This window comes from Trachemys scripta, chromosome 1 (assembly GCF_013100865.1).
Source record: "Trachemys scripta elegans isolate TJP31775 chromosome 1, CAS_Tse_1.0, whole genome shotgun sequence".
Lineage (NCBI taxonomy): Eukaryota > Metazoa > Chordata > Testudines > Emydidae > Trachemys > Trachemys scripta.
Genome location: NC_048298.1, coordinates 323,037,690 through 323,062,217, shown reverse-complemented (window position 1 = coordinate 323,062,217; position 24,528 = coordinate 323,037,690). Strand labels below are relative to the sequence as shown.

Below are 24,528 nucleotides of genomic sequence, written 5' to 3'. Positions count from 1 at the left end.
AAGTCTTATTTATACAGATAAAAGGGCGCAAACTAAACAAAGGGACAAAGAGAGCAAAACTGTAAAATTTACCTGGGGCACAACATGCATATCCTACTTCCTTACTAACTCTTATCGATCTAAGGCTAATACTTCACCAATCGCCCTTAAGTGGAGCAATTGTTCTATCTTAATGTCTGCTTTCCTGACACCTGGATCGCAGCATTTCTCATTTCTACTTAAAGGCACATACAGCATTATTTAATTCATTCTATTTCTTTAATATAATTCATTTCACTTTCACAAGAGGGATGAGTGCCCTAGCCACTGCCTATGGTATACACGGATGTGGGGCTCCCTCAGCCACTCCTGCTGAATTTGATGACCTGGGAGGTCTCTATCTGTCCTCCTATGGTTTGATTCATGAACATTCTTGGTCAACAAACAGGACTGTATCAAAGAACTACCTGCCTCTAAGGCCCATTTCTCCTCCTAATGGGAACAACCCACAAAGCCCTGAGTATTGGTTAACTGGTCAGACTGAAAAGCGGTAACATTATTGCCAGGCCCACAATTCCTGAAATCATGAGTCAGGCTCCCAAAAAATCCTGAGATTGGCTTAAAACTAGTAGCTTGTTTTAAATAATGAACTTTGAAATCTTTTTATTTGCCTTCCAGTTTCTGAGCCTTTTCGGATTCACTTGCTTCACATTTTCAGGCTTGAAGAAGGGTTGCAGGGGCACAAGACACCCCCAAATCCCACTGACCCTGGGAGCCCTAGAGCTGAGTAGCACAGCACAAAAATAGGACAGTGCTGGTGGGGCCAGGGTGAACAAGCTATGTGCTGATCTCTCACAATCCTGATGCAGCTTCCATAGGCTGGGCTGCCATTAAGATTCCTGTGCAGTCTAAGCTTTTCACAATGGGACAATCCTTTGCGATGATGTAGAGCTGCTTAGAGTCTGATGCTAGAACATTACCAGGTTTGTGATCCCTCTAGGAACTTGCTTCCATGGGGTGGAGAGATAGTTTCCTTGGAATGAGGGATATTTTGTGCAAGAGCAAGTGTTTTCCTTATCCCCGTTGCTCAGCCTTCCCCTACAACTAAATTCAATTAAGAAGTCCTGTCGGTGCGATGTGTCTAGTCCACCAGGCTAGAAGCAAATACCTTTTTGTCACGGGAAAGTATGCACAGTAAAAGATCCTTTGTGTAGATACACTGTGTTGTCCAGCCTGCCCCGTCATCCTCATTCCAAAATTGCACTGGAGCAAATCAAAGTGCTTAAACTCTATTTCATAGCTGCCTGTTTTCAGGCCCGTGTTTGCTTTTCAGCATCCCTTGCAGTTGATCCAAAATGAGCTGCAGAGAGACAGCAAGAAGAGAGGATGAGGGAGGAAAACAGGGAGGGGAGGAGGTGAGAGTGATTGTCACACAGAAGCATCTTTTCAACATCCCACTGATTAGCCATACCATGTCTATGAATTATTCAGGCCTAATTTTCCACCAGCTCAATGGTTTGAAAAGAGAAACTATCCTGTGCATGCAGGTAAATAAACTTTGATATATGAAATTGCATGTCTGCACAGGAACCTTTGAAAAGTTAGGCCTATGAGATTTGTCCCATGAGTCAGTGGCAGGACCAGGAATAGAACCCCGAAGTCCTATTTCTCTCAGTCTCTATTCAAGTTAATGGGGAGTTTTCCCATTGACTTCAATGGGTACAAGATTTCATCCTCAGTCATCTGCTATAACCATGAGAAAATGCACTTGATGCTTAAATGTCTATAAAATATACCAAACATTGTATCAATCCAACAAAAGAAACCTATTCTTATTGCTTAGAACTTGAAACAACCTGTTTATAACGAATGAGAGAACACCTCCATTCACAGTTTAATGGGGACAGAGAGGAAAACTTGTTAGAGTAATTCGATGGATACTCCAATGAGAAGGTTTGTAAAGACTCCCGTTACATTTCCTGCCATGAAGACACTGTGGGATTTAAAACCTTTATGATTCTAATGTAACTTCTAACTGTCAATATTTCTTTGTATGCACTTAGCACCAAACCACATCTGCTAACGTGAGTTTCATCTTATTGAGTGAGGAATCTATTAAATTTTACAACAGTAGGTTAGATTGTAGGCTTACTCAAGAGTAAAAATATTACCATACTGATGTTTCCTAATTCTTCTTGGTTCACCACACACAAGACACGCACAGAGCAATTTTATTAGTAAAAAAAAACACTGAGCTAACATTTCAATGCCATTTTGAAGATTTCCTAGGAAGAATAGAGCAGCTGAATAATTTGTCTAGGGAGTTATCCACAGTAACTCCAAAAACATCCTCTCCCTGAGGGAAGAATCAAAAACTCTTTTCAGGTAACGGATCCTGAATAATTTGCCTTTTCTCTCAGATCCCTCCTTAAGAATCACTGCTTCCATGATACCCGTAAGAAAAAAGCAACAATAATTATTATTTTAAAGAAGCTTTCTTAGAAGTGAGACATGCAGGTAATTCACATGCCTATGATAAGAAACCATGTGATCCTAATGCTGTAACACTTGTCCTTCCCCAGACTCTGTTTGTTACTCTCATTCATCATGCCACATCTATAATTAGATTGTAAGCTCCTGGAGGCAGAGCCAGTGGGGAGCTGGAGCTGGTTAGCACCGGTTCACAAGAACCGGTTGTTAAATTTAGAAGCCGGTGTAGAACCGGTTCCTAAAGGGGCGGGCGGGTGAGCAAACTCCGGTCCGCGGGCCACATCCGGCCCGCGGGACCATCCTGTCCGACCCACCTGAGCTCTCAACTGGGGAGGCTCCCCCGGCCCCTCCCCCGCTTCCTCCCCCCTCGCAGAGCCCCAGCGCGCCACGCTGCCGGCGCCAGTGCTCTGGGCAGCTCTGCAGCTCCTGCCACTTTGAGCAGCAGGGTAAGGGGGTGGGGCTGTGAGCTCCAGCAGCCGCGCGGCATCCTTACACAGCAGCATGGTAAGGGGGCAGGGCCGGGGCTGGGAGGAGGGGTTGGACAAGGGGCAGGGAGCGGTTGGAGGGGGCAGAGGCTCTGGGGGGGGGGGGGGTCAGGGGACGGGGAATGGGGGGGTTGGGTAGGCATGGGAGTTGCGGGGGTCTGTCGAAGTGGTGGTGGATGGGGTCGGGGCAGTCAGGGGACAGGGAGTGGGGCGAGTTGGGTAGGGGGTGGAGTCCTGGGGGGCAGTTAGGGTGGGGGGTCTCGGGAGGGGGTGGTCAGGGGACAAGGAGTGGGGGGGGTTGATGGGTTGCGGGTTCTGAGGGGGGCAGTCGGGGGCAGGACGTGGGTTGGGGTCAGATGGGTGGGTGTGGGAGACAGGCACGCGGGGTTTGTACTCACCGCATGGTTCCCTACCGGGTCTTCAGCAGCACTTTGGCAGCGGGGGGGGGGGGGGGGGAGAGGGGTGTCTTCACTCCCTCCGGGTGAAGGACCTGCCACCGAAATGCCGCTGAAAATACAGAGCGAGTGAAGACCCCATCCACCGCCTAAGTGCTGCTGAGGACCTGGTAGGGAACTGGTTCTTAGGATTTTGGGAGCTCATCACTGAGCAGGGCCCATAACTGTTCATTCATTTTGGAGTTACTTTCATTGCATGTATTTAGCATAAGAACATAGGATTTACCATACAGGAGCAGACCATTGGTCCACCTAGTACAGCACTGTGCCGCTGACAAAAGCCCATACCTAATGGATTGGCTAATGCTGTGCCATCACTGCTAGAACTACTGATGTCTCACCAGGCTTGAGCAGTGATTCATTTAAATCTTTCTCCAGCCAGATCCTTAAAAACATCTACTGTTAAATAACCCATCACTTTGTCTATCTGCTTCCTGTCTCAATCAGACTACTTGATGCTTACATGGTGTCTTCCATCCAAAGTACCATATGGCTTATACACAGAACACTCCATTGAAAGGCAGGCATCTCTGGGGTCAAGTGCAAAAACAACAACAACAACAATCCGTATTCAATAGTCCAGGAAGGAAAGAGAGTTTTGATAATGGATACCCACCTAAACACCGACTTTTACCAAACATGTTATGGCAAAATTAGGGCCTGATTTTTCTAATTTGTGCATTTAGAGAGAGATGCATTCATATGCAACTAGACAGAATAAGACTTATGAGCCAATTAAGGGATGCATAGACCTTGTGTTGGCCCTCTGGGAGGTGATGAGTTTCACCCCTAATTTGAATATACAGTTACCACAATCATCTATGCCAGCAGTTCTCAAACTGGGGTCCGGGGACTCCAGGGGGTCTGCAAGTCATGTCTGGGGCTGCCGGCCCCACTGATCAACTCCTCCCCCTCCCTCCCAGTGCCTCCTGCAGAAGGTGCTGGCAGGGAGGGGAGGAGCAGGGACAGGGGGCTCTTGGGAGAGGGGGTGGAAAAAAGCAGGGAAGAGGAGGGGCAGGGGTGAAGCGGGTCAGGAAGAGGTGGGGCAGGAGTGGGCCTTGGGGGAAAAGGTCGAGTGAGGGTGGGGCCTGGGGCTGAGCGGGATTGAGCACCCCCGGGGAAAATTAGAAGCTGGCGTGGGACGTCCTGGGAAATTTTTAAATCGAAATGGGGGTCCTCGGGTTGTTAAAGTTGGAGAACCACTGATCTATGCAAATCCAGTATTCACACACACATTTGTGCATCTAACTGGTCATCTAGCTGCACAACTGCACAATATGCCTACAGAACTGCAGTAACTTGCAAATTAGGTGCAAGAGTTCACAAAGTGAGACCTTTGAAATTCCTTGTAGAAGGCACTAGAAACAATAAACCAGGTAATCTGACCTGCTTTGTCCTCACTCAGGCTATTGGTATTGCATCTGAAACACAGCATGAGATTATGAGAGGAAAAGATTTCCTGGAGATGATGAAGCGTGAGCACCTTTGTTTCATCTTGATGATTATCAGTATTGCAGTTCATTATTGGAGAAGATTAAGGATGAGAATGCTCTTTGAACTTGAATGCTGTAGGTAAATTCATTAGATTCTGAAAGCTTATAATTCACATTCATTGAAGGATATGATGCTTATCCTATCCCCCGGCCTTAAATGAGTGTTGTTTGGATATGAATTAGGTGTATAATTTGGCTTTCACCTGATGAAGAAAAAAGGCTATGTCATTTTAAATTAGGAAGCTGATTTATAAGAAAATACATTGATTTTAGTGCCTGAGGCTTTAAATGAACTGATTATTCAAAGGAGATTAACATGTGGACATAATTTGCTAGAGGATTTCCCTGAGGGCTAATATGAGAAAATGAGTCAGATGTGTTACGTTGATTAATGCGGCTGTTGGGTCATCATAATTCAGGCAATCAATTAAATCAATGTAAAGGGGTCAACAGCATCTGTCCAAACTGTACAGAATATAAAGGGGAAAGTGAGACAGGAAGGAATAAATAAAATGCATTCACAGGAGGAACACATGCAAAGGTTGTGCCACTGACTGGACCAGTAGCTTCTATTTTTATTTTAGACTGACTAGCCAAACAACCACTGATATATTATCACAGACTTAACACACATAAGGTTGTTCAGAAGTGCTTATACTTCAAAATGTGTGTCCTGGCCTGCAGGGGAATATTCATTGCAGTGTGTGATTATTGGCTATAACCTTTCTTCTTAGACTGAAAAAATAAATAAAAAGATTCTTAGCCATCAGCCATTATTGACTTTCATACAAGATGAAAGACATTATGGTAAATGACATATAACCACCTATTACACACACACACACACACACACACTCTAAAGGCAACAACTTGATGGCTGTCTTCAATTTGTAAAAGGGCCTCAAACCAGATACAATAGCAGAGTAAATTAAGAACAAAGCGACATGGAAATGGAAATCAGCACTAATTTATTTAGGGGGAGGAAATGTAGTTCTCAGAGATTAAAGATAAATTTTCAAGATAAAAAATCATATTGAAAAACACCCTTATAACAGTAACTATTAACTTTAGATTATTAAAACTGAAAGGATCTCTCATATCAAATCTACTTTTCTACATTTACACCAGGGTATTTGGCATTTTACTAAATATGGACTACGAAACTAGACTGGGGAGCTTCAACTTGATTTGTAGAGAGCGTCTCTTCACATCAGCCGGGCACACCAGGTCAGACATTTAGGTGTCCTCATCCCTCCCATCTCCTTGGCATTTCATTCCTGGCTAGTTTTCCCAATCAACTTCCTGGCTTCTGAGGATCCCTTTCCTAGGCACCTAACTCCCCATGCATTGTATGGGAAGCCTGGCTGCCTAACTTGAAGTCAAGTAGTAGGTGGCAGATGGCCTGGTAGGCAGGTGTCACAATAGCAAGGGGAACAATGCTAAGTACATTTGAGGATCTGGGCCTAAGTGTCTCAGTCACTTTTGAAAATTAGATGTCCAAGTCCCTTAGGCCTTGCAATACGGAGCCAGAGCTACATCAAAGTGCTTCTAAAAATCTGGCCTAGGTGCCTCAAATTTGGCACCCAAAATTTGTGTCTCTTAAAATCAGTAGCCAATTTGAAAATGTCCATCTTAAATTGCAATTTAAAACTCGTGATTTTCAGATTAATAGATTTTAAGGCCAGAAGGGACCACCATGATCACTAGTGTGACCTCCTACACAACACAGGCACTGGGATTCCTCCAAGGGATTCCTGCATCTCAACTTGTGGTCGAACTAGAATCTCTCTTGCTCAATGGGTGAGTCACTTTTCTGCGTAATGTTTTTCTAGCTAAAGGGAAGTGTGTGCTTATAATTTGTGGCCAAAATTTCAATCCTAAATGCTTAATGTGAGGGATTAAAATCCCTGTTACACCTATGTGGAAGGCCGGATTTTCAGAAGGGCAGAGCTCCCATTGAGTTCAGTGGATGTCCTGCACTTTTGAAAATCAGTCTATTTTCATTTAAGTACCTAACTATGGATTTAGATCATTAACCCTAAGAAATGCTGGCATGTGTCTCTTGAAACAACCTGCATCAAGCATAGTGGTTTTAGGCCTGATCCAAAGCACAGTTATTTCAACTGAGTTCGGATCAGGCCTCTAGTTTCACCTCTCACAAATACCACAAGTCTATATTAATCTACTTCTTTTTTAGTACTGTTGATATGCCTTTACTCATTGCCTTACAATAAAAGCTCCAGTAACTTCTCTTTGTTTCCCTAATAATTATGCAGTGTGGTCTTTTTTCCATTTAAACAGAAATCATTTTTATCATGTCATTTTTCACTTTCCTCAAGGCCCTAGTCTTTTCTTTACTCATTGTGACACATAGCTCCACTATGCTCCTGCTGACAACCACATCTGTTTGACATATGCACGTATTCACACTTGAAATTGTTTTCTTAATAAGATTAGCCATGTATGAATCTCCATTCTAAGATAATCTCTTATATGTTCCTTAACATCTGAGAGACATTTTGCAATGAATTTGTCCTCATTTGCCTTTCCTAATTTCCATTTTTTTAATCTTTTCCCCCTCATTTGCCTTATTAGGTGCTAAATCATATCCCAAATAGATTTATTGTGAACAGAGTAGGAGGCCAGCATGTGGTATAGCCATGATAGACTCCACTGATTTTGTGCTTGCAAAAATTGAGCAAAATTACACACATGCAATTACTTGTGTGAGTGCAATTAGGGCTATTTACACACCAAGTATCTGATTTGAAGGTGCAGTATGGTACCCAGATGTCTGTAACTTAAGTGCAAATAATTGTGAGCAAAATTGTATCCATACATTGAATACACACATACCTGTGTAGCAAACATTAGTGCATTACTGTATGTGTAAGTGTGTAAATACTGTATAGATCAAACATTAGTGCAACGTTATGTGTATTTATATATAGCAAGCATTATATCATTAATCTAATATTAAATAAAACCTCAAAACACTCCTTGGCTTTCTCCTGTCATTTTAGTTTCTTCACTCCAATCTTTTACTGCACTTTTTTCCTGTGTCTTTTTTTCAACCTGATTTCCCCTCTCTCTCGCCATTCCCTCATTCTTTCTCTGTATGGGTTGTCTTTCCTTCTTCTGTATTTTTATGTTCCTCCTTCCTCTCCATCTGGATCCTATTTAAATCACTCCTCAATCTCTTCCTTTAGTATCTTTCAATACCCTTCTCTGAATCACCCCAGATCCCCAATTTTCACTCCCCCACTCCTCCTAGTCACCCAGCTCTCACATACCACATCAGAGTTGAGGAACCTTCCTCTCTCCCTAGGATAGGACTGGGCTGCCAGAAGAAACTTGACTTCTCTTCTCCCCAAAACTTCTAAATCAGCACAGTGTCCCCTAAGACCCAGGTGTTCAGAGGCAAGTGTACCAGCTACTTCTTGCCCAATAGCCCTGTTCTGCAGCACCCTGGGCTTTCTTGGGTTGTCTCCCATCCAACTACTGGGCAGACCCAACAATGCTTAGTGTGTAGAATAGATGAGATCACATCACCAGTTGGCATGGCGACAGACTACTTGATTGACTTATTTGTTTTTTGCCTGTGAAACAAAGAGAAATGCATGCTGTCTCCTCCTAGGGCCTGGCACAGGGGTTGTACTCCTCAGGAGCTTCAGAAAACCTCTCAGAGTGGCAATGCTACATGGAACTCACCTTGAGATGATGCCTTTCTGCACTGCCCCCTACTTGGGGCTTAATTGGCACAATCTGATCCCAAATGAACAACAAACCTCACAGTAATGTCAGCCTCCCAAGTCTGACAGGCAATGGCTGGCTTCTGTGAGCTGTGTGCACATCAATTTTCTAATTGGATAAGCAGTGCCTGCCAATCAACCAACCTAACAAAACAATTTCATTCGATCTGTTAATTTCTCTCTTCCTCTTGGCATTCACTTCAATGTGCTCTTCATTTGTATTCCCCCTTCATTCCAAACACAACGGATTCTGTTTACCTCTTATGTCTAAGTAGCTGCCCTCCAAAGGCACCTTGAGAAGTTGCAACATTTCAGATAGTCACTTAGGTCTAAGTTTTTGTCTGCCTTGCCTCAAAATGACCTTAGCAAAGATCCTGCTGAGAACCAAATGTTGTGTTATGTGCCATAATTTCTGAACTGGCCAAGTCTTGGGTCGATGGTCAATTACTAGGATATAGTCATAGATTTTAAGGGCAGAAGGGACTATTAGATCATCTTGTCTAATCTCTAGTATAACATAGGCCATTGCATTTCGTCCAGTTACCCCTGCATTGAGCCCAATCACTTGTGGATTATACACCTTTTTAGTTACGTAGCATTAAAATGGTGCTCAATACATTGCAGGTGAGGAATATCTAGGATCACCCAAGTTTTCTATCTGTTGTTTTTCAATACCATAGATCACTGTGGTGCCTAAGTGCTGAGACAGACCTATTCTTCCTCCTTGGCTAACCAGTTCAGTCCTTTTTTTTTTTTTTTTAGGAGGCGGTTTCCCCATAATCCTTCATTGAAAAGAGTTTTTTTTTTTTTTTTTTTTAAATAGACTCCCATTCCTTATTTACCTAACAATGGGCAGACATGACTACAACAGTGGGACTGAACTACATTTCCCAGAATACTACAAAATGATTGTCAAGATGACTGCTAGATGATGAGAGGGTTCACTCCTCTGTTTTAGTTATAACCCCTCCGCCCCCAGCTTCATTCTGTGTCTTCATTATAGGGAACTTCTGAATGCAAAGAAATATCCAGGCTAAACAACAATGTAGCATTCACTGGCCATCCCATTGCAATAAACATCTAATCAGCTTACTGCAAACAACAAAATACGGTACCCTTTATCAATTAATATGCAGCTCAGTATCTGTCTCTGGGTTTAATAATATAATAACTGGCCTCTTAAGTGTGTACTTCTATCACCTTTTATATACATAATTGTATGGAAAGATTGCCCTATTAAACATCCTACTTTCCCCCAATATATTTCTTGTGTCAGAGGAAGGCCTTTATGCTTGAGCTGCAGGTCACACAAAAATGAAAAAGTCAGCTAGGAAAAGAAAAAAACAGAACCATAGACCTTCTTTAGTTTAGAGTATATACATTTCCCCATACCCACTGGCAGTAGCCTGTGTTTTCGTCCCATGCATCCCTCCCAGCCTATCCTATCCTGGTAGGCAATGGACACAATATTTCTAGCAAGACTTTAAATCCCATAATAAAAATACCATGTTAGCCAGTCTGAGGGATGTCTTACATCCCTCTTATCTTAATGTAACCGATAGGCTACAATGAGCAGTTGCCTTTGGGAAACTTACGTCTTTAGCTTCTTCTAGTTGTCCTGCTTTCTTAGTGTATTTTTATGGTAGGGCATTTCTTAGGGCTTGTCTACACTACCGCATGGGGTCGATCTAAGATATGCAACTTCAGCTACACAAATAGCATAGCTGAAGTCGATGTACTTAGATCTACTTACTGTGGTGTCTTCACTGCAGTAAGTTGACAGCTGACGCTCTCTCGTCGACTCCGCATGCACTCCTCATTTTGGTGGAGTACCAGAGTCGACGGGAGAGTGCATCTATTGTGCATTTAGTGCGTCTATACTAGATGCGATAAATCACACCCCACTGGATTGATCGCTGCCCGTCAATCCGGCAGATAGTAGACAAGCCTTAGTATTATGTTAGATTGGGCATTGACATCAGCAGCCTTTTCTTGCAGACTGGTTGATGGACTGTCATAATGAGGCTTCCCTATGTGCTTTGTAAATCAGGTGTGACAATGATGTTGATTGTCTTTGTAGAGCAGAAGGGCTAATGCAGAAGAGTAGGGTGAACTTGAGAGCAGAGGCCATAAACATACTGGATCAAAAGACCCAATGCTAACAGGGATGACAAAACTTCTTCACTGAATGGATGAGAGACGGAGATGAAAAAGTAAGGCTGATGGCAGGCTAAAATATATATTCATCGGCACTGCAAGCTGTTCTGAGAAATCCTGAATAAAATAGCAGGTGTATTCAAGATAGCCAACAGTGAACAAAGTCCCTATGGAAATGGGATAAAATTTAGTTCTTTATGCCCTAGATGATTCATATATTATAAAGCCAGGACTATTGTGATTATTTAGTCTGCCCTACTACACAACATAGGTCAGAGGATTTCATCCAGCGATTCCTGCATCTTGTGTTTGAGCTACAGCATCTTTTAAAGGCTACATCTACACTACTAGCTAGAGCTCATGTACACATACTCATGCTAGCTTGGCAAGAACCAGTGGTAATATAAATAGCAGTGTAGCCTGTGGTAGAACGAGCTAGCTGTGCCAAGTACAAACCTGCCAGAAACCGGTGAGTACATACTCAGCACGGCTAAGTCATGCCTCTGCTGTTGCTGCTTATGTTACTGCAGCTATATTGCTATTTATATTCGCACTAGATCAATGAGAGCTAGAGCAAGTTTGGGTACACCACTTCGGACTCGCACCTGAAACTCGTCGTGTAGACGTAGCATTGGAAGTCATTTAAACCCAGCACTCCTTTATTGCTCTTCTACTGTATTTTTAAGGCACCCTGTCATTGTAGATTATGTTTCCAGAGGTTTCGATGTCTTCCATTGTTTCCTGAGTTGACATTTGAGGTTGCCACAATGCTGCTTCACGGCAAGCCATAGTTCATAGATACTGTATATTGAGCTAGTTGCTCAGCCCAGTGAATCACCTGAGAGCACTTTGGAGCAGCCTTATAGTAAGAGAAAACTCAAGGGGAAAAAACATTTTAAGATTACAACTGATAGATCTTTTCCCTCCTCAGGTACTGCTCCTCACCTTGGTCTTCTTGGAACTCCTGCAGACTTCTTCCCACCCTGACAGTACTTCTATACTACTAGTGACACTTCCTCCCCAACCCTTAGGTTTACCTGCTATTTGAGGACTTCTGTAATTTTAACTTCTCTTTTGTACACACTCGCTGGACCCATTATCTGTCGTCTTTGTGTGCAATCCATGGCTGAGGCCTCATTCCCAAAGAAATGCCTCCCAGTGGTCATTAACATTTGTGATGCTAGTGCAAGCCCAAAGAATACATGCACAAGTTAATCAGGAAGGTGTTTCTTTTAAATGCAAATGTAATGCTTGTGAGATATCCTGGCCTGCAAGATTTAGATCCTCCAGCTTTCTGCAGATGAGCTAAAGTACAGGTGGGGCACAGTGCAAGCCCCCCCTTCCCCAGCAACCTTCCTGTGAGCCTATAATAGAGGTTCCATTTTTAGGGGAAATGTAGCTCATACTCTATGTCAGGGGCTCTCAAACTGGAGGTCGGGACCCCTCAGGGGGTTGCAAGGTTATTACATGGGGGGTCACGAGCTGTCAACCTCCAACCAAACCCTGCTTTGCATACAGCATTTATAATGGTATTAAATATATAAAAAAGTGTTTTTTAATTTATAAGGGGGGGTCGCACTCAGAGGCTTGCTATGTGAAAGGGGTCACCAGTACAAAAGTTTGAGAGCCACTGCTCTATGTCCATTTAAACCTTGGCCAACCAGAGTGATCACAGTACTTTTTGTTGGTGTGAAAACCAGTCCTCTGAGAATTGGACGGAGACATATCCCTCTCCCTCACCCCCCCCCCAGCTCATCTCCTATAGGAGAACACACAACTGTTGGCAAATAACTTTGTGTCACTGTTGAACTGCAGCCAAGTCTACCAGGGCATGTTCATCAGATTAGCTTTGACACTGCTTAGTAGGTTGCTGTAGCTCTGTTAGGATTAGCTCCTTATCTTTGTAAACTGATATTCCTATATTCAAAACAAAAAAGAACATGGCCTTCAGCCCAGTAGTTAGGTGCTTTATGTGCTGCAGTGGCAAATAAATTGTTTGTTGCTTTCATCAGATTAATATTCCCAAATTATTTGATGGGGCTAAGGCCTGATTTTGAGACTCACTCTAATACTGCAGCAGTGTTGCCCCATGTTGCGGTTTTATCACAAGTCTCACAATATTTACTGTTTTACTTAAAGCCCCAGCTTCTGGAGTCACGGTGTAATGTGGGAATCTCCGTTTTCTTTCTTTCTTTTTTTTTTTTTTAATAAAATCTCTAGCCCTCATGGCTGCAAAAAGCTTGAAAATACAAGCCCTAAAGGATTCAAAACCCAAAGGCACCCTACCTTAAATTTTTTTTTTTTTTTTTTAAAAACTCACAATTTTTTAGCCAATCTCATATTTGAAGAGAGTCAACTCATTGGCTGATTCATTTTTGTATGGTTGGGATGGGCAATAGTTCTGCAAGCACAATTTTACATTCACAGTTAATGATGGGTCCAGTTAAGAGCTACCTGATTTGCAAACACAGGCAATGTGTTACCCATCTGAGTTCCATGACTGCATGCTCCATTCAGATAGGCTCACGAAACTGCGGGTGCATTTATTTGTGGACGCAAAAATATGCCTGTAAAAACAGAAGCTGAATTGAGGCCATTTCAGAAATTGGGGACTTAAACTGCCTCTTTAAAATGGAAAAGATTAATTGAGGCAGCAGGAGGGAGGGGAAAAGGGAAGGAAAAGCTTCTTTCTCAAGTATATAATACTTTTATTAATGCCAAACACTTATCTTAAAAGATTAAGGGACAAGTTATATATAGTGTGTTAAAACAAGTGAACAGTCAAAAGGAAACAATTCCAAAAAGAAAATCATGAAGCAGAGATGTGTTGCATGAGAGTAGTTGAATTTGCATAGGGTTAAACAAGGATTCATGTACATTTATTTTGTTTGATTAATTTTATAGAACATACATACTCTGTGTTCTGCCAGAAATGGTTTTTATTATTATTAATTACCATAAGAACCTTCTGTCATATGCTTGAATGCAGGTGCACTAAATGTATTTGCATTAACTGTTTCCCAGCAATTGACATAAATTGCATTTCCCTGCATTAAAATATATTTGCCATTTCCATTTAATTCAGATGGACACGTTTCTTTAAAAATCCGTGGGCAACCAAGCTACAGCCAAAAAAAAGAGGTCTAATTATTTGTAGATTTAAACCAAAAGCAATGGGCTCCAGAAACAAAATATCAGCTGTGCAGTCAATTGAGGATATGTACACGAAGGATGTAGTGGCCAAAACATGTATTGTTGGGAATAAGCTGATTTCTGATTGGCAAAAGTTAAGGACAACTTTGTTCTCTGCAGTCATAATGTGTAAGAAGAATGAAGCCTGATTCTAAAAGGGGCCAAATGCCTGATGCTCCCATGGGAGTTTACCCCACCAAATTCACTGGGGTCATATAGGTGTAAGAGAGCCAAACTTGCCCCTCTGTGTAAATTTCCCCCTCTGAAATGTGGTGTTAATGATACTTATGTGCTTCTCCAAGAGTGTATAAGAATCAGTTAGATCCTGATTGTACAGAACTCTAAAGATATAAAGCAACAAAAAAATGCAAAATGACATTACCACATTTGGCAGGGGGAAACTTGCAAAGTCTGGCACTAAAATATCAAAATGTTCCCAAAATTCTGAATAAAGAGAAAAGTCTCCTTATCAGGAGATTTGAAGCCTGATTCTCCACTGCCTAGCAGCTTGTATGCTCATTTGTACCTGTGCAAAGATATTGTAAAAAGCTAACAGTGAGATGCGAGTGGTGTATTCTAATCTGTTATCATTTTAACCCTGCTTTTGCACAGATGCCAATAACTACACAATGTGCAAGGCACAGGAGAATCATGCCCACCCTTAGGGTGACCAGATGTCCAGATTTTATAGGGACAGTCCCAAATTTTGGGGCTTTTTCTGATATAGGCTCCTATAAACCCCCATCCCCTGTCCCGATTTTTCACATTTGCTGTCTGATCACCCTACCCACCCTTCATTTCTTATAGCAGGGCAAGGGCATTCCAGAAGTCCAGAGTGAAAGCCTTTTTGCCTCACAATGCCCATGGAATTCAAAAACTCACTCCCCAACACTGGAGAGGACAAGATAATACCAAATGTATCAGTAACACGCAAGGAAATCTCATCCAGTCAGGGATTTAAACGATAAACTAAATTTCATACTCAGTCCTGAAAGGATCTAGTCACAACGTAATCACATTCATGCATTCTCTCTGGAGTGCTTATATCCTCTCAGCATGCAGCATCTCTGTTTACTCTGGTGGTGTTTGTGCATTTCTTGTTTTATTGCAAGTGTCCTAGCAGTTACTCATCATCTAAGTAAAATAAAAACAGTGCACAGCCGTCAGGAAAAAATCTGGAATGATGTTACCTTTACACACCTTTAAAGGGGCCTGATTCTTCACTGCAGTGCAGTGTTTTATTCAGCATACCAGAGAAACTACTTATGACCACAGCACTGACGTACGTGTCATGCAATCCGTAGAGAGTCAGGGCAGAATTCGGCCCTGATCGATGAGGTAATGGATCTGTATCTGTCCTACATGGAAAGCCGGGCCCCAATCTTTGATTGATCAAAAAGCACACAGCAGAACTAAGGATGGGAGGTGGGGAGCTTACCAGACATTAAGACAGCACATTAAAGGAAAGAAACTAGTTTTTCAATGTTTTATTTTTGTTTCTTTTTAACAAGGAAAGATTATGTCTAACTCTTTGGTCAGGCAAAGCTCTCCCACAGACACGTCTGGGAGGACGTTACATTTCTGTTTCAGGAACACTGATTGGAATCTGCTGTGGACAAGTAAAGATGAGGACAGCTAGAGCACATTGATACTTGGAGACCAAGTTACAACACAGTTTAGCTCCACAATCTCATAGATATTAGTTTCTGGAAAAGCAAGACATCAGATGTCTCCGGTCCCATTGAGACATCTAGTTCCTTACCTAAAGCACTGAGGATCAAAAAGTATTTAGTCCCAGGGAGTTTGGACCTCACTGCATTAACTCAAGGTATAACTCGAGTGATAATGACCTGACTCCTGGTCACATACAGAAACCTCTCGCTGGAGTTTAGCAGTGCTTTAAGCTCAAGCTAACTGGCCTAGCAGGAGATGTGGGTTGAAGCTTGAGTGCTGCTGATGCTCAAGCTAGTAATGCAGTGGGGATGCAGCCACAGGCCAAAGCTCAAGGTAGCACAACTCATCAGCTGCTACTCCAATCGGTGTGTAGCTTGTTATTTCGCAGTGTGGCCTTTGTCACTCAAACTAGACTAGCTGGAGTGGAGAAACTCGAGCCAGCTGTTGCCGTGAAGACAAACCCTAGTTTTATTTACAGACATCAGAGAGTCATGTAGTCATGCAATAGGGCAGTAGCCATCCTGCTTCGCACTAATAAAGCTTAGCCCTTATACAGCTCTTTTAATCTCCAAAGGACTATGCAGACGATAACCTGCACAAAAGCCCAGTGAGGTAGGCAAATTCTATTAATTCTATTTTACAGATGGGGAAGCTGAGGCAGCAAGGTTAAGTGATTGGACCGAGGCCGCAGCAGGAGCCTATGTCGGAGGTTGGATTTGAATTCAGCAATTCCCTATGCATGACACCTGTCCCTAAATACAGACAGCACAGACTGTTCTGCACTGGCATTTTTTGGTTTTAAAAAGCTGTGACTTGTTTCTTACTCTAAAATATATTTACAATTTGCGGCTTTAAACCAAATACTAGCAAGCTGTGGTTGGTCACAGCTCCGTCCCTGGATCTACTCTGTAATGCATATATAATAATAAGAGATGGTTCAGTCACAGACCAAAATTTAAGACCTGTTTCATAATTTAAGGACACTTTGCTTTGCTCCATACAAGACTTAAGCATGGGCCTCTGTGTGTCCCACCCATTCACCTCCACCTCGGCAGTCAGTTGAATTATTCTTATTTATATTACAGTAGTGTCTAACTGCCTCAGGTGAGATTGGGACCCCATTTTGCGAGGCACTGTACAAACACATTGTAAGAGACAGTCCTTGCCCCAAAGAGCTTACTACCCCAAAAGATAAGATAGGCAAAGAGTTGGACAGGAAACAGAAGTGACTTCCCCAAGGATGCACAGAAGGTCAGTGGCAGGGCTGGACTAGAATCCAGGCGCTATGTACTTGACCACACTGCCACAATTCAGATTTCATGTGTTATTGTGGTGTTCATAATAGGTACGCAAGAGAGCTAGGTAAATACTGCAAAAAACATTCTATGAATATTCACTCCAGCCCCCCTTTGTTTTTACTTTCTGTCAACATTCATGCATTTAAGTTTTACTGGAAAATTATGGTTAGAAAGCAAATTTCCAAGTCGTATGAGTAAGTACTTGCAATAACCAAGGAGTGATTAAAAAGACTAGGACTGTTCAGCTTAGAAAAAAGACACCTGGGGGGGATATGACAGAGGTCTATAAAATCATGAATGGTGTGGAGAAAGTGAACAGGGAAGTGTGATTTATCCCCTCACATAGCACAAGAACTAGGGGTCACCCAATAAAACTAATAGGCAGCAGATTTAAAACAAACATAAGGAAGTACTTCTTCACACAGCGCACAGTCAACCCATGGAACTCATTTCCAGGGAAATTTGTGATGGCCAAAATTCTAGCTGGGTTCAAAAAAGAATTAGGTAAGTTCATGGAGGATAGGTCCATCAGTGGCTGTTAACAAAGATGGTCAGGGCTGCAACCCCATGTTCTGGGTATCCCTCAGCCTCCGACTGCCAGAAGCTGGGAGTAGATGACAGGGGATGGATCACTTGCAATTTCCCCGTTCTGTTGATTTTCTTTGAAGCGTCTGGCACTGCCCATGGTCATAAGACAGGATACTAGGCTAGATGGCCATTGGTCTGACCCAGTATAGCCATTTTTATGTCCTAACCAAATTTTAAAATCACGTGCCTGAGCATTTCTTGCTCACTCATTTAATCAGGGAGTAGGAACACCACCATGTGACTTATCTGACCAATCACAACTAACCAAAACAATGTGAATAGTTACTATTAAAGTGAACTGTTCACAATCAATCCAAAGAGTCAAAAAATCATTGAATAATTTTAAAAAACACATACATTTGAGAAAATTGCAGTCTGCTCATGGATATTCTGTGAGCAGAAAAACAGGTTGTGTATTTTGGATAAATTATTCATTGTTAACTATTTGCTCAGCTCTAGTATCCAGGAATAGTCTGGGAGTCCCTTAGGATTTAAAGCAAGCTGAACAACTGACAATATTAGAAGAATTCAGGTGTGGTTTTATAATATCTGGTTCAATGGGCTGCATTAGATCACTCTCACTAGCAATTATGTGTTTCACCAGGCATCTGGAAGCTTCGTCTATATTTATGTTTTCCTGCAGGTGAAAGAGAGAGAGAAATTAATTAGCCAAACAGTAGGCACACCATGTCGGATATCTTCTATATTCTAAGGTCAATTCTGGGCAACATCTAACGTTTACTTTCCTATAAAAGCAGACTTTAAAAATTGACAGCATGTAATAATGTTTTGTACAGATTATATTAATTAGGCATTATATACATCATCATTCAAATATCTATTAAATAACACACAGCAATACCATTTAGCCTACGAAAATCATTGGTCATTTGTATTGCTTTATGAAGGATAACACACCAGCAGAGAGTTTCAAAAATGGGTACACCTGAATAAATAGCCATATATTTGCACCTGCATAAGTAGCCTGATTTTCAAAAGTCTTGAGTACTCAGCAGTCATTACTGCCTTCTATCGCATTTGTATTTTAAAATCTTGTCCATTTTTTCAGTTGATTTTTCTGCCCAGTGCCCAAAACGATACATGATGAACAAGATCCCTGAATAAGCAGATACAGAATTGAGTTTCTCCCAGTACAAGTAAGCTGTAATGCAATATTTGGGTTCATTGTTTTGTCTGTTATAGATACAGAGTTAGCACCTATTGAATTCTCAGAAAGCAATATCACTTTTAGTCCAGCTTCAGAGATAGAGATCCCGATCCCGAGGAGTTAGGCTCAGAAGCCCGGCATATCTTTATACATTTGCCTTCACGTCTTTAGTTGTCCTGCTCCCCTTGTAGCCAACGGCAACACTCCATAGATACAATGGAACCAGGTCTCATCCCTTTGTACTATAATAAAGAGCTGAAATCTAGGGAGCTGATCAGTCTTTTAATTGGTTCCTGGGTTTTAAAGGATTTCTTTTTTTCTCACTCACACACACACACACACACACACGCGACTGTGCTTAAATATTTAAACTTTGACCTCTAAATAATATCCCTTGATTGTAAACAAACAAATCATAACACAAGACATTTATAAATCTAACAGCTAGTATAGAACTGGGAATCAATATACACCACCTGCAACCTCACAACTACAGTGCATCACATGATTTTCTGAGACCAGACTCCTAAATTCCTCAGCCATGTAACAAATCATTTTCAGGGCACTGTGAAATTTAATTAGAAGACATAGCCAACAAGAAAATGATCTCAAAGTGCCAGTTTAGAAAAAAGATGAAATAGAATCTCTCTCTCTCACACACACACATACACACACTTCTGCCACATTGTATTTGATGTCCTTAATAAAGTGACAAACATTCCATCTACCCCCAGGCTGCCTCCCTTCTGGAGAGGCAGGACGAAGTTCTAAGGAATACTTCATCAACTATCTGAAAATTACCTAAACTCTAGTAATATTTAAAAACAGTAAACAAAACGCCTTATTATTTGTGGCTTGAAATAAGCTTCCTAAGGGGATGATAGAAGGGAAGGGAACACTGGAAATGAGCAAGAGGGAGGTGTGAATATTTCGCCAGCATAGCTCCATCAGTTAGGAGCGTGTGTGGGGAAAAATCATACCCCAGCCAACAAATATCCTGGCAAAAGTATTGGTATAGATGCAGTTAGACTGGCAAAAAAGGCCTTTTGCTGATATAGCTTGTTTTTTTTGGGGGGGAATCTGGTATAAGCTATACCAGCAAAAGAACTCTATTGCTGGTGTAAGATGTATCTCCGCTATGAGTAGACGAGGTAAATAAAATCTGCCTGTGGTCTCAACCTTTCATGGATTCCTTCTGTGGCCTTAGGCAAATTATTAAAGGGAGTAACCTCCCTACCTCAGTTTCCCGTTCTGTAAAAACAGCTGAAGACGTGCTTTTTGCCACCACAGGCATAAAGTGAGGTTTAAGTAAGTGGGAGTAGAGCTAGTTCAGTGGTTTGAGCATTGGCCTACTAAACCCAGGGGTTATGAATTCAATCCTTGAAAGGGCCATTTAGGGATGTGGGGCAAAAATCTGTCTGGGGATTGGTCCCACTTTGAGCAGGGGGTTGGACTAGATGACCTCCTGAGGTCCCTTCCAATCCTGATATTTGTCCATTCTTTGAGGATGAGCATATTCCTGTGCTGTCTACTGGACACAAATGCTTAGTGAGTATGTTTCTGGATGAGTGGGGGACTGATTGCACCATCACTTATACTGGCTTTACAGAGGTGATACGCAGGGTTGTCTACATACAGCATTCCACTGTTGTAACTCAAGATTTTATTTTAAACCCAATCTGATAGATTGGTGTAACAGGCTACATGTGTAACGTCGACAGACCCCGGTTGTCAGTGGGTGGGATCAAACTTGGGACCTCTGTAGCAGGGCCGGCTCCAGGCACCAGCTGAGCAAGCAGGTGCTTGGGGTGGCCAAGGGGAAGGGGCAGCATCTCGGCTCTTTGGCGGCAATTCGGCGGAGGGTCCCTCGGTCCCTCTCGGAGGGAAGGACCTGCCGCCGAATTGCCGCCGAAGAAGGAAGTGGCACAGTGGAGCTGCTGCGGATCGCAATCGCAGCTTTTTTTTTTATTCTCCCCCCCCTCCTCCCGCCGCTTGGGGCGGCAAAAACCCTGGAGCCGGCCCTACTCTGGAGCTTAGCGCATGAGCTAAAAGCCAACTGGCTGTTAGCTAAGGCTGTAGAGCAGACTCATTAATTGCTTTCTCTCTCTCTCTAAGTGGTCTCAGTGCCACTAGATGGGACACAACACCACATGCAGAAAGTGTGTGGGTTACACAGGCACACGGGTTTCATTTTAAATCAGTTATTTCACTTAGATGAAGTCAGTTAGTAACACATTTACGCTAAATTGAAATATGTCGATTTTAGGGTGTGTCTACACTCTGACCTGCAGAGGGGGCGTGACTCCCGGCTCGAGGAGACATACTTGCACTAGCTCCTATTGAGCTAGCATGCTAAAAATAGAGTGTCACTACAGCGATGGAGCAGTGGGAGGGGCTAGCTGCCTCAAGTACGTGGATCAGCCCCTAAGCTGGAGGATAAACAAACCTGCAAATCTCAGTATTATACAGGTGGTGGCCTCTTATTTTATACCTTGCACATATGCTCTAGACAGGTGGTGTATATTTTAGAGCGGTTTCATTATAACAATAGGTGCCTAATTTTATTTCAAATATACCATCCACACACCATCTGCCCCCATACAGCCTTTAGTCTTTTGTATCTCTGAATTCAACCAAGGCATAAATAAACGCCCTGCTACTACATTCGGTGGCCTGATGAAGAGAATGAGTCCTTGGTTTTTAATCATTTAATTTTTCAAATATAATTTTCTAAACATCTTTATTAACATTTTAGTTACCACAAAATATCTCTTAAACCACCCACTTTAATTAACCCCCAAGTATATCTGTGGCCCAATCTGAGCATTTCATAAACCTTAATGAATTTATCCTCATGTCACCTCTGTGAAGTAGGGAGGTATTACCTATCCCCATTGTACAGGTGAGAACCGCAGCACAGAGAGGTTAAGTGACACGCCCAAGGTCACACCGGAAGTCTGTAGCAATGCCAGGAAGTGAATCCAGTGCTCCCAAGTCCCAATTCAGTTCCTTAACCACTTGCCTCCTTACGTTTATATAACCTTTTGTTGTGACCCTGACCCAGCATCTTAGGGCCGTGGATTGATCTCTGCTGTATTACTTCTGCCTTCTGGTCTGCCTAATGAAATATTGATTTCCACCCCCACCCCCAATGTGTTCTGCAACTAAATCAATAGCCCACTAGACTGCAAAGCTGTAGACAAAAGAAGGTGATCTGCTATCCCAACATGGGCACCCACAGGTTCATGGATTTTAGAGAGTCGGATGTGCTGAAAAATCAGGGGAAGGGTGTGTTCAAAGAAGCAAAAGAAAAGATAACTACCAGAGACAACACACAATAAGATGGTGATGATGGACAGGTTAGAATAATCAAACATGCCCCAGTGCTGGTACTGAAACAGCTCACAGTATAACAAGAAATAACATTCATTGTCTTCTAAAATAGACAAAAAACATAGGAGGAGCAACTGACAGACTGAAGTGGTGTCTTCCCATTCTCCTCCTTTACCATTCCCTTATTGATTGCCTTTGTTCTGTACAATACAGGCCACAGGAATCCCACTTCTGAATGCAATTCAAACAAAGAAATGTTGAAACACTCAGACCACCCTGGGCTTTTCCTTATATTTTAATCACCTTATAGTTGCATGTTGAGTATGCTCTTCCCTTCATTCTAAAGGGTGCAATACAGAACCCATCTCTGGGATAGTGCCACTTTAGATCATCATGGACCTGGCCCCATGGATACTGTGGGGAATGCTACTCCCCACCTGGGATTGCTGCCACTCCCATTTTAGCCTCCTGTGAAGTTACCTTTATGGCTGTCCAAAGAATATGGAAGTTCTAGCTATCTAAGATACTTCTATGGCCCCATCACCATAGCAGAATCTCACAACCCTGCAGTGAGCGAGGGAAGTACTATTATCTCCATTGACCAGGTGAGCTACTCATGCACAGAGAACTTAAGTGATTTGTCTACAGTCTAAGGTCACACAAGAACTCATTGGCAGAACAGAACTGATCACAGGTTTTCCAAGTCCCAGGCTAGCACCCTACATATTCCATTCTTCTCTACTTTGCCAGGAAAGAATATAACCGTAAAGATTAGCACCTGATAGTCTTTATTTTTAATGTTAAAAATAACAAGGAGAAAAAAAAACTTGGGACCATTGCTGAACAGCAGAAGGGAGCAGTAAAGGGCATATACCAAATTTTAATTTGCTTTGCAGTACACCTTTAACTATAACTCCATAAAGGAAGGGATAGCACCTCTATTTGTGTGCTGCTTTCTGTGGGTTTTACATGACTTACAACTTTTTAGCCAATTGCTACAGGAAATAATGTCCCTGTCTAGAAATGTAACATTAAACGAATGAGAAAATAAACACTTTATTGAAGGGTCTCCGAGCACTGCACAGTCTCAGCATGCTACTTAGTATTCCTGACTTGTTTCCGCCCCCCATCTGTCATCTCATTCTAACACAAATGCGAACCATTAACATCAAGAGCATTCAGTTTTAATATCTGAAATAAATCCGCTTGGACTAGACTGGCTTTTATTTCTTTACTGATGAAAAAGGACCTTTGTTAGTTTTATGAGCCTTTCACACTTCCAATGAAACATTTTATTCTTTGCAATGTGGAGAGCTTGGATTTATTGCCCGGGTTGCCCTCGGGTGCAAAATTACTCCTAGATTTCTATTGTCAAGTAGCTTCTTTCTATGACTGCAAATGTGTTGCTTCTGAAATCGGCAGGGATCTATAAATGAGAGTTAGACACATGCAGGTGTAGTTGACCCCACTTGGGTCTGGCCTTTGGACTTTCAGAGGTAAGAGTACAAGCCTGTATCACTTGAGCTAAAGGAACTGATAGGAAAATACCTCCCTCTAACTGCAAGTAGTAGCAGATGTATAAACCTCCAGCCACTAGATGGGGGCACAGACCCACACTCATACTCATCTAGTGCAAGTTAACCATTTTTTCCTACAGTTTTTCCACCAAACACTGGAACAGACTGACTGTGAATCAGCCACCTGGGAGCCCATGATCTCGGTCCCCACTGCAACCAGATAATACTCCCTTTCAAGAAATGCAGCAGAGAATCACCAGGGCAGGGTGGCACAGCCACCCGGCCTGTGGTCTCAACAGGAGATTTTTGCTCTTATATTGTGTTTTCAGGGAAACAGAGTCTGCAGGAATTCTGCAAAGAGTACAGCTGAAATGAAAGAGTCCCCGTTACTGGTTTGGCTCCAGTAGACAGTGTATAACAGCAGCAGCTGATACTTTTGCGATCACATGTGCTAGAAACTTCCTTGGATGAATTAAAAAGGAGAAATTAGGGAAGAGAGTGTCATGAATCCAGCCTGGCAATTTCAAATGGGACACTTTGGTTTCAATTAACCGAAGAACAGATTAGATTTGATGTGACAAATACATGTCCCAGCCTAGTTTTTCTTTGTGGAAATCAAAACTAGCTACCCTGTTCCATTGAAAATCTTCGATGTGGCTTGTTTTTAATAGTCATATTTGCTACTTAGAAGCGCTTACTACTTAAATAAATAATACCTAGCTCTTATATGGCACTTTTCATCCATAGATCTCAAAATGCTTTATAGAGGAGGTCAGTACATAATCTCCATTTTATAGGTGGGAAAACTGAGGCACTAAGGAAAGTGACTTGCTGAAAGTCACGCAGTAGGTCAATGACAGGACTAGAACACAGGTCCCCCAAGTCCCAGTCTTGCACACTAGCTGTTACTAGGACACACAGTATGGAGAGGAAGTGCATAGCCTGAT

The 24,528-nt window shown here is 42.4% G+C and overlaps 1 protein-coding gene across 1 annotated transcript in view; it reads right to left on the bottom strand.

The window, feature by feature from the left end:
- Positions 1-17,569: 17,569 nt before the first annotated feature.
- Positions 17,570-24,528, bottom strand: part of RAB38 (RAB38, member RAS oncogene family) — a 28,814-nt gene continuing 21,855 nt past the window's right edge. Inside the window, exon 3 of the mRNA XM_034759648.1 lies at positions 17,570-18,200. Coding sequence (XP_034615539.1) covers positions 18,048-18,200 — 153 coding nt within the window. The 3' untranslated portion in view covers positions 17,570-18,047. The remainder of the gene's footprint in view (positions 18,201-24,528) is intronic.